We start from the raw sequence: 16,209 nt of genomic DNA on the forward strand, positions 1-16,209 counted from the left end.
ATTATAGTAATACCGTTAAAACCTTAACGATACCCATCCCTAACCCCAAGTTATAACAATGACACACATTCAGAATTAATCCACACAGTGGCAAAATTTGAACTATTCTGATAATTGACCGCGTCGCGTGTGTGAGGAACAGCTGATGGTGGACATAGCAACAAACAGCAGGAGATTGCAAGCACAAAATGCATTTAAAGAACAAGCATTGGAAGAACAAGAACTGTTTGGAGACATGAGTCGTCAGTGTTGCGTCTTTAAATGTGCTGCAACGAAGGTTTTGTTTTCATTTCCCGCTATGAGAGCACAGCTGAACTCACGTGTGGATTACAGTGGTCTGCTAACATGCGACAAAAATATGTTTGTAAGGAACATTTTATACCCGAGAGCTTTTCGCATCTGGAAATGGTGAAATCCCAATTTGCAGCTCATATCCTTTTAAAAATGACGAATTTTTCCAGTTGGTGTTGATTGTGCTGTCTCCACAGATTTGGTAAGTGAGCGATCAGTGGTCTTTGTTTATTCAGATGGCAAAGTTAGTTCGTATCGTCAGCAGTACTCTTTCCGTTTTTAAAGATCTACCTTAGTCAAAATGATTTCTAAGTTACTCAGTTTACAGTACGTTAATATCACTACAATATTATGGACTGAAAGATCCGCTGTAAATGCTGCTCTCTGAGTGCTCTCTAAACGGGTAAACCTACCGAGTGAATCCAAGTTACAGAGAAATGCGAACGTTTTTTTTCTCTTATATGACGTGCGGTATCAAACATTCCACAGTCACTGTCATTAAACACAGTCACTGTCTTTCCCCTCTGCATCTGTGTGTTGTTTTGCCTCTGTGAAAATCAGCGCGTGCCTAAATGGAAACTCCCATTTTTATCCAAATCCTTCCCTCTTTCCCTCCCCCGACACTCCCACCTAAACAGAGCTAGACACACCCACTATCCTGACTTTTTCCAAACTAGAGGTGTGAAAACACCCTGCTGAAACAGGACTTCTCCGAAGTCGTCTTGACAATACAAACACTGCTGTCACCTCAACGGAAACCTCGCCTCTGCTTTCAGTTGATTGAAAAATTAAAAAGACGTGACTGACGTAACACTTTTTCCGGTCAGGGTTGACTGAGCACACAGCATGCAACAGCAAAAACGCAAGGCGCGCGGGGTGCATAAGAAACGCGTAAAACACTCGCGGCCGTTAGTAAACCCTTCAAAAGATGCCCCTTTCGATGCAAAAAAAAAAAGCATTCGCTGTGATCGGCTCCTTATTCAGCCAAGCTTTAATAATATATAAAATAATATTATTTAATCGTTTAACTCAGGGGTCACCAATCTCGGTCCTGGAGGGCCGGTGTCCCTGAAGGGTTTAGCTCCAACTTGCCTCAAAACACCTGCCTGGGTGTTTCAAGTATACCTAGTAAGACCTTGATTAGCTTGTTCAGGTGTGTTTGATTAGAGTTGGAGCTAAAATCTGCAGGACACCGGCCCTCCAGGAACAAGTTTCGTGACCCCTGGTTTAACTGATACCATTAATCGGTTACAAATGCACCCTTTCGGTTAACTGTTAATCGGTTATTTTGAGCATCCTTATCTAGTAGTAACAGAATTCAGGTTGTTCCTGTGTTAATCGTTAATACACCAAAACACACAATTAAATTGCATAAATCCCAATTGTTTTTTAGACAATTAATCATCACCCAAATTTTATAGTCATGGCAGTCCTATTTAGTGAAGCATCCCTTTAAAACCCCCAAACATAATCATCATCATCATCATCATCATCATCTTCATCTCACCAGTTGTGCCGAGGAAGAGCAGGACCATGATCCAGTAAACCCAGAACAGAGACAGAGCCAGGAAGGTGCAGAAGGGCTGCAGAGCCAACAGCGGCAGGTGGATGAAAACCTTCCCGGCCACATGGAAGAGAGCGATGGTGAGAGCCACCCTCTTCCTCATGAACAACATCAGCAGCAACAAGATTCCCTGCGGAGGAACGAAGGTGGACATCAGCAGCAAGACACAGCAGAAAACAGCAGCCCAGATCTCATCTCATTCATCCTTACAGTGAATACAGTGGCTGAAACAGCATAGATGAGCAGTCCTTGAGCGTGGTCTTTGGTGGGCTTCATGCCACCGTTGGGTTCTTCGGTTTCAGTCAGATCTTTAGTCATGGTCTCATTCATCGTCATCCTGTAGTCTATATATAACCACCAGAGAACGCTGGTGCCTCCTGAGAACACATGGGAAATTCACACTTAACACAGCCAAAGCTGGAAGAATAAAACACGTTGTTATGATGACATTGTGTTGGTCTAGATCCATGTACAGCTGAAGTCAAAATTATTAGCCCTCCTGTTTTTCTTTTTCAAATATTTCCCAAATGATGTTTAACAGAGCAAAGAGTACATTATTAGCTATAATATTTTTTCTTTTGGAGAAAGTCTCATTTGGCTAGAATAAAAGCAGTTTTTAGTTTTCTATAAACCATTTTAAGGTCAATATTATCAGCCCCTTAAGCTATTTTTTGATTGTCTACAGAACGAACCATCATTTTACAATGACTTGCCTAATTACTCTAACTTAACCTAATTAACCTAGTTAAGCCTTCAAAAGTCACGTTAAGCTGAATACTAGCATCTCTAAAAATATCTAGTAAAATATTTACTGTCGTCATAGCAAAGATGAAAGAAATCAGTTACTAGAGATGAGTTATTAAAAGTATTATGTTTAGAAATGCGTTTAGAAATCCGTTAAACCGAAATTGGGGAAAAAAAATACACAGAAGGGCTAATAATAATAATAATAATAATAATAATAATAATATACAAAAAATATACATTATTCTGAAGCATGGTTTCCACTGCGTTCATTCTTCCATGGCGGGGCACACACCAAAATTTATCCCGCCATGGCTACATTTCAGCATCTCATTCAAAACATTCGGTCGTTTTTTTTTAAATAGCGGGTTATAATCGCACCAAAAACGTATCAAAAGGCAAGTGAATTATAACAGCGCAAACTTTTCTGTAATGCGTTTTTTGTTAAACCCTTTAAGGTGACGTGCTGACTGACTGACTGACAGGTGTGTGATGCGTGAGGCTAGAAAACACGGCGTAGCTTTCAGTTAAGATGAACACAGTTTCCATAATTATACTTTATTTATAGATAAAGGTCTATGGCTCTGCATACAGTGACTTTATCTTGCTGGAGTTTATAGCCGTTTCACTTTACTTCGGGATGCATTAATGCCGCTCTGTAGGTCTGTTGAAGACATTCATAAATATTCCTAGCAAATCTAATAAATGTTGGAGACATACTTAATACATAAATGCGCTAAATCACACTTCAGCAGCGTTTATTTGAGAGCGCACAAGAAAATCTGCACTTGAGCAGCGTATATTTGAGGGTGCGCAAGAAGTTTTGTGCACGAGCAGAGGAAATCGGAGCTCGAGCACAGAGATTGACATGCTCGTAAGCTATTACATGAATGCGATCTCGACTTAATACTGTGCTTACGACATTTGTCAATGAAATAACACCCATGTAGTTGGTAGATCTGGGTAAAATGCCCAACAGAGTCTGCTGCTACAGCTGGAAAAAATCCTAGAGGGAACACTGCGGAGCATAGTCAATATCTTTATATGACATGTGAGGAGTGATATTATAAATCGATTATATTAGCATATATTATATTAAAAACTCAAAACACACCATTCACATCAAATGGAATGTTTCTAGAAGTGAAGTTAAATGCATTAAAGCATTACTGTACAATATAAAGTATTAAAACTGTTTAGTAACTTCTACCCCTAACAAAGAATGTACTGTCTGAGAAGATGAGCAGATTAATCTAAAGTTTAAAAAATAAGTAAAAAGTAAAGAAAATTTGATTTTTTTTAAATTAATGAATTCAAATGAAATTACAGGTAACACTTTAAAATAATGGTCCATTAGTTAATATATTTAGGTAATACATTTATTGTGATATTTATTTATAGTGGGTAATGTAATGTTTAAGTTAAACATCATTAGTTCATGTTAGCTCACTGTGCATTAACTGATGTTAACAATAACATTGCATGTTAATAATGCACTACTTAATGTTGAACTATGATTAATAAATGCTTTACAAGAAGATTCATACTTAAGGCTGACGCCGACACTGACACGCATCTTGCAATGATGTGTAGCACAAGCTCTGTGATTGGTCAGCTTGGTAGCGACGGCGAGTGTGGGCGATGCTGAGAGCCGCGAGCCAGACAGAGCAATTGTTTGCAACTGTCAAGTCCCTTAAAGGGGCTCCAAATGGAAACTGTTGTATTGTGTTTACCTTATGATTGAAGTTGTTGCATTTTTGCCAGAGAAAAACAAAACACCAGCGAAGAAACTCGACACGGGAACATAAAAACCTACTGCCAGCTAGCGTTTCGGAAGTGTTACTGCAGAGCAACACAAAAAGCACGCAGAAGTATAAACGCATGACTAGGCGCAAGGCAGGTGCTGTAGGTCTGGCCGATCACTCAACAGAGAAGTATAAATCAGCCTTTAGGATGCTTTCACACTTGGTTTAATTGCCTAATCGGAACTAAAGTTTGGTTGTCCCCCCTTGCCACCTTCTCGGCTGGTTTGTGTTTACATAGTTTTTTTTCCTTCTGAACCCGGTACGGTTGCGTCATCAAGCTGCTGTTGTGTGTACAGCTGTTGCTTGGTGACGGCCACGAAAGCAAAGGCGCCTAAATGGAAACAAGTATGCATATCAGGGTCATTCTGCTTTTACTGAATCTTTTGGTTTTGGTAACATACAGAGAGCAACTTGTGTCTATCTGTCGCAAAAATATTAAGCAGACATTATCACTGTGTTTGCACTGGGTCAGTCCCGCTTGTCGCCAAGATAACATAAGGTGATACACACACACAACGTTATGAAAATGAGTTTGTTGTACTGTTGGCGGTTCACTTCCATTATTTGGTACGATTGCATTCAAATCAGAAGTGAACCATACTAGAGTTCGTGTGAACAGTACCCCAAACCACCTCTTTCAGGTGGACTCTGGTACAGTTCAAGGGTGCGCACCCGAGTTTAGAAGACATTGTTCACACTAGCTAAACGTACCGTACTTAGATGTCAAAGGAACCCGGTGCGGACCAAAAATGCTAGTGTGAAAGCACCCTTAGTTAATGCTAGTAAATTCATTAACTAATGGACTGTTATTCTAAAATGCTACCAAATTCCATTTTACAAATCAAACTAGGAGGAGCAAAAAATAAATACATTTTAAAAACCGGTCGCACAATTCATGATGCTAATATGCTTACAAATATATTGTGCATCACTAATATTTGTCACAAATAACCAAGCAAAAATAATAATAAAAAAAAATAACAGTTATGAATTCAATTAAAATCTGACTAGAATGATTTTAAATCTAATTTATTTTAAAAAGAAACAAGAAAAAAAGACCATTTGAATAAACCTGCTAACTTCAGCTGATGCTCAAATGGTCACAAACACTTCAATTAATTAGACTGTATAACTTCACTGCTTTGCATTCGAGAATAGTGTGTGCAAAAAAACGAAGGTGAAAGCTTCTCAGTTTAGGAGGAGGTGAGAAAAGAGAAGAGAAAGCAGACTTGCCCAGAGAACCCAAAACCACCAGTGCAGTGAGGATCCAAACCAGAACAGCAGAGATGTAGCGAATGATCACCATGAGGATCATGGACAGAACTGCAGCGTGCAGAAAACAGGGTCAGCGGTTAGAGCAAGACTACAGACTGGACTAATATTGCATTCAGTTAAATAAGTATGCAGATTGTCGCTGTCAGATGGAAACCTCATATACAGCAGGGAAAGTAAGTATTGAACATCTCATGTTTTTTCCTGGTAGTAATATTTCTAAAGGAGCTGTTGACATGGAATGAAACCAGATTTTAGTAAAAACCCAAACAATACAAACATAAAACTAAAACAAAACCCAAAAACATCTGAAAAATAAGTTATGTGTAATAACAACGGAATAACACAAGGAGAATGTGCTGAACTACTGAAACTTATTCAACACTTTATATAAAAGGCTTTTTGGTGATGGCAGCTTTAAGACGCCTCCTATATGGAGAATAAAGTCACATGCATTGCTCAGCTGTGAGTTCATAGACTTCAACAGAGTGCAAAAATCTTAATGCTTCTTTGAGTCTCGTATATTTTTAGCTTTATTTTGTTTTTCTATTGGATTCAAGTCAGGTGACTGGCTGAGCCATTCTCCGGCTTGATTTTCTTTCTCTGAAAGCATTTGAGAGTTTCATTGGCTGTGTTTTAGATCATTGTCTTGCTGAAATGTCCACCCTAGTTTTATCTTCATCCTCCTGCTAATGTAGATGTTGGACCGAAACAGCTGATATTCATTTATACTGAGGAACGGCAGAGGGTTGATGAAGAACTACTGAGAGATTTCAGCTGCTGTCTGGGCTTTCACCGCCTTTCTACACCTCCCTTTCTTCATGTGCTCAATACTTTTCTCTCTGTCATTTCATTCTTTTACTCATAACTTCATTTGTAAACTATTTAGCTTTGTTTTGTTTTTTGCATATATGGATTTATTTGGTTGTTACCAACATCCAGGGAAAATTTCAAGTCAACGGCACCTTTAAAAATGTTCATGTGTTTAATACTTGTTATCCCAGCTGAATGTTTAGACCTGCTACTCTGCAGGAAGTGACAAAACCCCTGCATTTTAAAAACAAATAAACAGTTTAATAGTGGAGCTTTATATAAGGCTATGAGTGTAATCAAGCTGGAGTTATGGTGAGTGAAAACTTAACTGCCGTTTGTAATGGCTCACTTCCTCTGTGCAGTATGATTTGGTACTGTATGGTACGATACACGTACCGAATTAGCGAACCATAACGTACCAACTTTGAGACCCTTTCAAATGGGAACAGAGCACAACAGTACTAAAATGTTGGGGTTAGACTCACGGCTGAATAGGGTTTCTTGATACTGGGAGAATAGGCGATGTTGTTGAGCGCGGCGATAACGATATTTCTTACGATAAAACTAACTTGCAAGATGCTGTTTTTTCAGCAATTTTAAGAATAATTTTCATATGTTCTGATCATAAAAAACAACAGTTAATTTATATTTTTTCTGAGCTAATTCAATAAAAAATAAATGTCAAGGTGCAAATATTTAGATTTTAAAATACCACGAATGACTGAAAACAGAAATTCTGATTCTTATTGGTTGCGTAAGTATTTATTTTCAGCTCTAGATTCACTCAACAATAAAGTATTTATTTTCAGCTCTAGATTCACTCAACAATATCTCTAAGTTCACTCAACAGCACTCAACAGAGAGGTGGGGATGAAAATAGTAAAGGTCCAATCTGATTGGTCAGATTTGGATAACCTATGCAGGCAGAAAACAATAGCTTGGCACACAAAACTAGTTTGATGTACTGTTCTTCTCTGCCATATGGATAGTGCGTATACTATTATCTCAATAACAATCATTTTTGATATATAGTGCAGCCCTATTGGTTCAATATGGTTCAAGAGAAAATCGTCACTCGTGCATGCGATATGCCTGGGGAATGACAATACAGGAAGCACCCTTTTCAAATAAATCGCAATACAATGAGGGTGCGCAGCATTGGACCGTGCTCAAAACTTGCCATGTGGCTGTTTGTCGCCAGGATATTTTTATCTTAGCCCTATATAACAAGTGTATGTACAGGCCCAGAGCGTCCATCTGAAAATTCAGGTCAATTCCCGTTGGCCTGGTCAGATATTGGGTGGAAGCAGCATTACTTCAAAATTCCCTTCATATGAGAAGGGAATGTAAAACACAACTTGTTCATATTTAACTTTGAAAGTGACTTTAATACACTCGAAATAGGTTCCTGTTCGTGCTTACACAGCTGTTTGTGATGGTTATAAATATTATGAATATGAATATTGTATACGGGGCATACAAACATTCGCAATAAGGTGAGATGCATTATTACTCGCTCACTTTCTGTCTCACAAACACAAAATCAGCCTTCCTTTAAAAATAACGTATCAGGATTTAAAACTCATAATCATCAGCACTGTAAGGACACAAAATTCAGCAATTAGACTATATAGTCTATAGACTATACAGTTGTTTTCTTAATTTCAATATTTATATTATTTGTACGCCAGAGATTTGAATGAAAACTGCAATTATTTGAAAGATGTTTTCAAAATATCCTCTATAAATAATTAATTATTCATCTTATGAGTCTGCCCCATCCAAGCTTGTAAAAAAAGCCAATCAGTGTTGACAAATCTGGCTTTAGTTAAGACGCAAGATTGGTGAAAGAGCAGAAAACTTGATGACTATTAGAACATTTTGACAAAAGAAAATATAAATCACACTGCCAGAAATGCCACGAAAAGGAGAGAGAGGCCAAAAGAGCTGCAAAAATCTACTTTTGTGGGAAAAGTAATTATGTATCATGCAGTACCTAAATATCTATAAATTAAAGGTGCAGTATGCAAGTTTGACACCCAGTGGTTGAACTAGGTATTGCGCTCCTGGATTAAAACAAATGCAAGCGCGAGTTGCCTGATTGAGGACAGGAGCAAGTGATTTAAACCGTATTCAAAATAAATGCAACGGCACCTGATAGAAGGAATCTTTTTCATATTAAAAAGATTTTTTGTCCTAACCAACACCTTGTGTATGTATGTGTGTGTGTGTGTGTGTGTGTGTGTATATATCTATATATCTATATATCTATATATATATATATATCTATATATATCTATATATATATATATATATATATATATATATATATATATATATATATATATATATATATATATATATATATATATATATATATATTTTATTTTTTTTATTTATTTTTTTATTTTTACATTTGACTGCATTCTTGTCCATTACTGATTGTTTACATTTAAATTTAGAAATTGTATTAGATGGACCCCTTCCAAAAACTATTCATGCCGAGCTAGTGTTTTTCCACATACTGATAAACTTCCGGTGACCTGTTATTGTGAGTTTTTTTTACATTTTATACAGTTCCTTTTACAGCATGGATGTTGTAATGTAATTCAAATACAATCAGTTAAACAGACCTTGGCATTCATACAGTTGCTCAAGCATAAAATGAGACAAAAAGCCGTTAACTCGCACGCGCCTGTCAGAATCGGCAGGTTAGCGCAGAAGCTCCATTGAATATACTGGGGTAAAATAAATGCTGATATTATAAAGACGTGGCGGGAAAAATGCTATTTAATGCAGTGCTACTTGTACAATCTGAGACCTACTTTATATCGGATATCACTCAGCCAGTGGAAATCGCTGATTTTTAAAGAAAACAGACCTTAAACGCGACAATTTTCTATTGGCATACAATTAACCGGAAACGATTAACCCAGGTTACTGGCAAATTAAAAGTCCTATTAGCATGCTTCGGCGTATACCCCAATGGCAGGTAATTTTTAAATTGGTTTTATTATTTGATCTTTTCTTGACATTTGTTTTTTAATTTATTTGACTGGAATAAAAAAAATTTTTTACAGATGGTACTGCTACCTGGATCCCATTTTGTTTTTATGACACTCTTATGTCCTTATGTAGGTGCTCAGGAGGTTTTGCTCGTCTTTAAAATATTTGGCCAAAATCTAATGTAATAAAAAAATTGCAAAGGTTTTTGAGGATAGTATTGGCTACAATATTTGCCAAGTGCAAGGTAAAGAATAACCTCTCAGCTCCTCAAACGCATAATATGTAAATAACAAAATGTAAAAGTTAAATTTAGAACTACAATATAACCATAATAATAATAATAATAATAATAATAATAATAATAATAATAATAATAATAATAATAGGTTTCCACCTAACAGCAACAACGAATAGCTGTCATTTTAAAAAGATGACAATGTCCCATCCGACAAAGTAGCTCAAAATACAATCATTACAATAGTTAGCTTTATATTTAGATACTTGGTTGTTATTGCTTAATGGTATAGAACTTGAGGGGTAGTTCACCCAAAATTTTAAAACAATCACTTTTTACGTAAATGATAATAAGCTTTTAAGGATTTCTTTCTTCTGTTTAACACACAAGTTTCTAGCTTTCTTCAAATCCTTTTAACCACCGACTTCAATAGTAGAAAAAACAAATACTATGAAAGTCAAAGGTTAGGTTTCCAGCTTTCTTCAAATTATTTTATTTTGTTTCACAGAAAAAAGAAACTCAAACAGATGCAAGTAAACAGTAAAAGATTTTGGGTGAACTATGCCTTTAATTAGCCTTGATTTGATATGAATATCAGGGACTATTAGTACCCATTTCAACTCAATTCGCAGATAAGCACTCAATCAGAAAACTGCCTCGGCAGCAGTTACCTAACGCCAGCAGACACAGTCCAACAATGATCTCTTTGCTGGCTGCGACGCCGGCGATCAGCCTGTTTAGCATGCTGTTATCGCTGACAAACGTGACCACCGCTTCTGCGAACTTAGCATAGCAGGAGATGTCCACCGGCGTGCAGCGGTTAAACACTGGAAGAGCTTTGCTGCAGAGATAAAGAAGGCCAGAGGATAGAGGACAGATCAAGGGGGAAAAGAAGCTGATTTATAGGAAGAGATTGTTTGTTAAGTGGTCGTTACCTCTCTGGTACTGGAAGTTTGGGACACTTATCGAAGCGCTCAGGAAGTGATGGGTACTTATGACCAGGTAACTCATACGAGCAAAGCTCAGACCCTAAAAAATAGAAGAGAAAAAGGAAAGATTATGCATCATACACAACATCATCTCAGTTATATTCATGGTCATGCTAGTTCAAGCTGCACAATATATAGCTTCAGCATCAATACTGCAGTGTGCGTATCTGAAATTGTCAAATAGCAGGATCTGCAATGTCAAATTGGGATTATAAGGCCAGGCACAGTGTGAAGGATTTTCATTTGGATGTGTTTTTAAGACCCGTGACTGTGTGAGATTTCTAGCAAAATAAACAAAGACGTTATAAAGTTTGATGCTTTAACAGATTAATAGTATGTAATTGACCCTTCGCTAAGCCCCGCCCTCCTTAGTTACTGTCAAGCTTTCGTGCCTGGCACTTCTTTTACAATATGTATGTGCCGGTGTCAGACACTGGCAGGGATATAATTAGTCATTTTTGGCGAACAGGTGAGATATCTGAGAAAGCCAGACAAAAAAGGACTGCAGTATGCATTACAGGGCTATATTCACGACATTATAGGCAACCGATTAGAGAATAATTCAATCAAAATTGAAGCTAGCTTAGCCTAGCCGCCTCATACGCTGACCATTCAACAGCTTAGTTCATGCACAGCAGGAGAGGTGAAATTTAAAAAGAATCTAATAATAACAATTTAAACCGCGATTAATCTATTTTTAGCCAAAAAGCCTGAAAGACTAATGTTGTGCGATGAAAAATATAGCGTTACTAACCGACGAGGAAACACGCATGGACAGTGCTTCTACATAATTCAGTCATAAAAGAACAGCCAGAATGGGGAAATTGATGGATTTGTGCTGAATATTAGCATCATTCACCCATAACAATGTACAGTAGCTATAACTGTCAGTATGTTTGTGTGCTTTTATACGGTTTCTAATCTAATTTGCAGTGTAATAAATCGAAATGCAAATCAAAGTATAAACAGCAGAAGTGAACAAATATTAATCCGACACCAAATATAAAAGCAGACAGTAACCCGATATAACATCGTCAATGACTAAATCTCTTAAAGACTGACAAAAATATTGGTGAATTGTAGCTCTGACATGGACATGAGGGTTATAAATGACTGAAAAACAGCTGCGGGTGAAATATATTGATTGCAAGTACTTAGATTGTGATCACATCTCAGTTTTGTTCTGTTGATATGTAGTTTCAAATATTCGTAGCTTGAAACAGATGGAAATATGATTGCTATTAGTATGACTACTATTTTGAGGGCTTAAACGAAGCAGTGCTCATAATATTGAGTGGGCAAAAAAAAGGAAAAAGCTGGGAAACATAACCTGCTTGAAACCCCAGAGAAACAATGATGCCATTCATACTGACCCTTGGTGTCAGATGGAACGTGTCAAATCTTATAGACAGCAAGACTAGCCTGTAAACAACAGAGACCTTAGAGCAAGACGGGTCAGTGGAATCTTTGTTTAGTTTGCTCAACCCTGACAGTAACATATGTGAGTCAAGAACTCCACGAACAGGCACACACTCGGGGGTCATGATCATATAAATGAGGAATTCTTTTGCATCTTCTCCTGCCATTATATAGTGGCGATTAGGTTTATGACAGTTTCAAATTTTCTTGTTGCGATTAATTACTGACGCTTTTATTACAATATATGGTTTTATTGTGATATTGCTCTAAAAAAATTACTATAACAGGTATAATTAACTTAAAATACACAGTGTATTGCATCATTGTATATAAACATTCAGGGTAAACACATCTTAAACAAATTACATGAAGTTAAACAAGTAACACTTCAGTGTCATTAGTAACGTTAATGCAATAAAATCAACAATTAGAAATAGACTTATTTTAGTTATACAAGTTAATAAAAATACAACTGAATTTTATTAGTTATTAACTCTATTTAATGAAACAATTATGACTTTTGATTTTAATGTGTTATTAGCTATAATAACTAAGAAACTAACATCAGTTAATATTATTAAATGCTTTTATTACATTGACTGTAGTTAAATTAACTTATAATAACGAATGGAGCCTGATGCCTGATTTATACTTTTGCCTGGCCCTGTGTCGTAAACTGAATTACTGAATATGGGCATATGTCTAGTGGTGATGGCATGTCATATGGACGTACTGGATGCCCAACTCACCATTCGTCATGGCAAACCTCTTGAGGTCGTAGTACGTCAACAGTTCCTCAGTGGGACATTGAGACACACACAGCGCCATGGATTTAATCTTCCTCTGAATGATGTCAATGTTGCACGGATCCAGGAAAAAGACGAATCTGTGAATAAAGCAAACACAAAAACCTTCATTTTTCGAGAAATCTACAATGAAATCTGATGACAAGCAAAATACCAAAGCAGGTTGTTTATTTCATAAGAAACAAAAGTGTGATCTGAGAACACCGTGGGACTAGAAAACGGCATTGTGCGATACAAATCGACTCTAAACAGCAGATGTTTTCAGTCACGGGACTGTTCAGCCCAGGTTTCTTGGCGGAGAGTTTGTTTATGAGCCAAGCCTCCTCTGCGGCCGTGGCTTTACTTCAGCTTTTCATGCGGTGTGAAGTGGGCACGGCGCCCACGCAGGAACGAGGGACTCATTGTCTTGTGAGCTCAGCACAAAACACACTGTCATGGCAAGGGACGCACGCGCTCAAGGAAAAGAGCCCTTCAGCATTAGCACAGAGTCTGTCAAAACAGCCTGACTACAGAAAAGCTTCACTGTACAGTTGAAGTCAGAATTATCAGGCCCCTATGTTGCCCTATGTTCACAACCATAATTTTTACTGTGGATTGTAAACACCCACAGAGGAATTTGTGTCAAATGGCAAAGGCAAGAAAAGCTAGATGCCAACCAGGCAGCATGTAAAGATGCCAACGTTTGTAAACATCCGCCTGCGTTTCAGCATTCATGAAGAACAATGTATAGTTATTGAACTACCTGCATGTTAGTAGCACTCTATGAATACGCTTGAACTTTCTTTCGTTGCGTTGGCATGTTTACAATCTGCCAGGGTGGCATCTAGTTTTTCTTGTCTCTGCCATTTCCAGTGCGCATTTCACTCAATATCTGGAAACATTTTTAGACACACTGTGGGGAAAAAAAATTTCATTGATGGTCTAAGCCTACTTCATTTGCATTTGCTATTGCATTTGGTCTAAGAGTACACTTACTGTATATCTACTGTATATACATGAATAAAACTTTTATTGATGTTATTGATAAACGTTACTTTAGCAACACGAACTTACTTCAAGCTGCCCTGAGGGACAAGCTGAGGTGGAAGATGATGGCACCGCTCCGTGTCTCTCCCGGGAGGTCATCTTTAGAAACTAAGAGACGACCGTAGGTAAAATACTAACATTAATACTTAACATAAAGCACGACGTATTGCAGACCGCAACAACTTTCCGATATGCCCGCCACTGACGTCACCGTCTGTGATTCCAGGTCAGAGAGCAACTGTCCATCAAAAGCTCATTAGCCAATCAGTGTAGATCGCTGTTAAGCCCGCCCCCACGAGAAGTTTGTGCCAAAACAGCAAACGAAAATTTACGAAGCGTAAGCGAAAACTGTGGCAACGCATTCAAAATCCATGATTCGCGAAAACGATTCTTTGAAAATCATTAACAAAGAATGAAGCATATTTGAAGAGCATGTTAAATTCGTGCGACTGAGTTCATTTTTTTGTTTTCATTGTGTTCTTCTTCTTTTGCAGTGGCATATTTTTGATCGTTTCTTGGAAAGTTATGTTCATTCTTATTGGCACAAAAATGATTCCATATATATCCATCACCACCTGTAAGTACCTCTCTATGAATACGCTTGAAGTTTCTTTTGTTGCGTTGGCATGTTTACATCCTGTCAGGTTGGCATCTAGCTTTTGTCGCTGCCATTTCTCAGTGCGCACTTCTCTCAATATCTGGAAGCATTTTAGAATTTATTAAAAAATGTAATCCTGCATAGGCTGTGAATAACAGGCAGGAAAGTCGTAAATAACGTTCAGTTTGTTACACAGAGAGATCATTTGAGAGGCTGCGGGAAGTCTGATTTGCATGTGTGTGTTTTTTTCTCACAGTGACAGCGACCATTAGCCGCACTTGGAAGGGAAAGTGAAACCCGGGCTAAATGATCATATCGCACTATAAAGGATTACGACACCCATTTGATATGTTTTTTCTGTCATAGTGAGCAAGTGTTGTGCATGAAAATAAATGTCTAATAATGTTGTCAATGACAAATGACAATACGTCTCAAACATAATAATTCAACTTTATAATTATGAATAGTTGTATTCTAATGTCATCACTTTACTGTGAATTAACGACCAGGACATATTTAAAGTCTGTTCAAGTCCACCATTCCAAGTCTATACAAAATTTAGCATTTTAACCAACAGTAGACCTACACATAGGCCTAATATTATTGTTGTTTTAACATATGTTTAGGAATTAACAATAATAACAGCCTACTCATATTAAGCTTTATTTTACATATACAGAATCGTGAGAAAATCATGATCTTTATTAAGCAAAAAAAAAAATCGTGATTCTCATTTTAGCCATAATCGTGCAGCCCTAGTGCACAGTTGGCATAACTTTGTTTAGTTGCAGCGGTTTTGTTCCATGCAGAAACACGGTGCCTTTACGATTAATTAACTGTGACGAATTGAAGCGCGATTATTAGTGAAATTGGTTAATCGTTGCATCCCTAATCAACACAAAACAATTAAGCTGTCCCAAAAGAAACCTCAAGAATTGTGTTCAATCCACTTACATTTTAAAAAACAATTAAGTTAACTTAATCGATTTGTGTTGGGACAAAGTGAAGGAATTGTGTGGAATCCAGCATTTGTGTTGTAAAAATAGCAAAAAGTACCAGCAGCAGCTCACAGAGTCCAATCATTTGACAGCAAGCACACTGCAAACTTAAAATAACACCAGCAAACTCATTAACTGATGTGAATTTTTTAAACGACGCAAATTTTTCATGAGTTTTCCACTACATATTTCAGTAAGAGACATCGTTTGTGTTTATATTAGGCCATTAAATTGCATTCTGTTGGAATCACATTACGTGGACTTCATGTAAAAGAAAAAAAAACGTTAGACCTGAAAAACACATCAAATTTTCATAGAGACAACAAGGGAATGAACACACACAGAACCTAACTCAAAGCGTGCTGCGCAAAAACTGCTGACAACCTCTAAAGTGAGCAATAAACCAAACGAACGCACATGAGAGGTAAAGATGAACTATAACCTCATTAAACAGAGATGGATTTATCATAGGCAGCGGGAGCGAGCTGCTGGATCACTGTATTAGCAGCTGAGAAAGTAAAACTAAGCTAAGTGCATTAACCAGATGAACTTTGCTCGGCTAACAACATTAGCTTGCTAACTCGTTCTGCCCCCTGACATACACACACACACAAGAGAGAGTTGCACACATGCATACTTACAC

General features: G+C 37.4%; 1 protein-coding gene across 5 annotated transcripts in view; it reads right to left on the reverse strand.

Annotated features, from left to right (window-relative positions):
• slc44a1b (solute carrier family 44 member 1b) overlaps nucleotides 1-16,209 on the reverse strand; it is a 57,602-nt gene that overhangs the window by 18,490 nt on the left and 22,903 nt on the right. For 4 of the 5 annotated variants that reach the window (XM_056472087.1, XM_056472086.1, XM_056472089.1 and 1 more), the window contains exons 4-9: nucleotides 12,888-13,024; nucleotides 10,666-10,759; nucleotides 10,402-10,571; nucleotides 5,638-5,727; nucleotides 2,066-2,232; nucleotides 1,799-1,985 (exon numbers count right to left, since the gene is read on the reverse strand). In XM_056472087.1, the coding sequence (XP_056328062.1) occupies nucleotides 1,799-1,985; nucleotides 2,066-2,232; nucleotides 5,638-5,727; nucleotides 10,402-10,571; nucleotides 10,666-10,759; nucleotides 12,888-13,024 (845 nt within the window). The remainder of the gene's footprint in view (nucleotides 1-1,798; nucleotides 1,986-2,065; nucleotides 2,233-5,637; nucleotides 5,728-10,401; nucleotides 10,572-10,665; nucleotides 10,760-12,887; nucleotides 13,025-16,209) is intronic. The other variant, XM_056472090.1, reaches the window with a different exon arrangement.

The sequence above is a fragment of the Danio aesculapii genome, chromosome 14, assembly GCF_903798145.1.
Source record: "Danio aesculapii chromosome 14, fDanAes4.1, whole genome shotgun sequence".
Classification (NCBI taxonomy): Eukaryota; Metazoa; Chordata; class Actinopteri; order Cypriniformes; family Danionidae; genus Danio; species Danio aesculapii.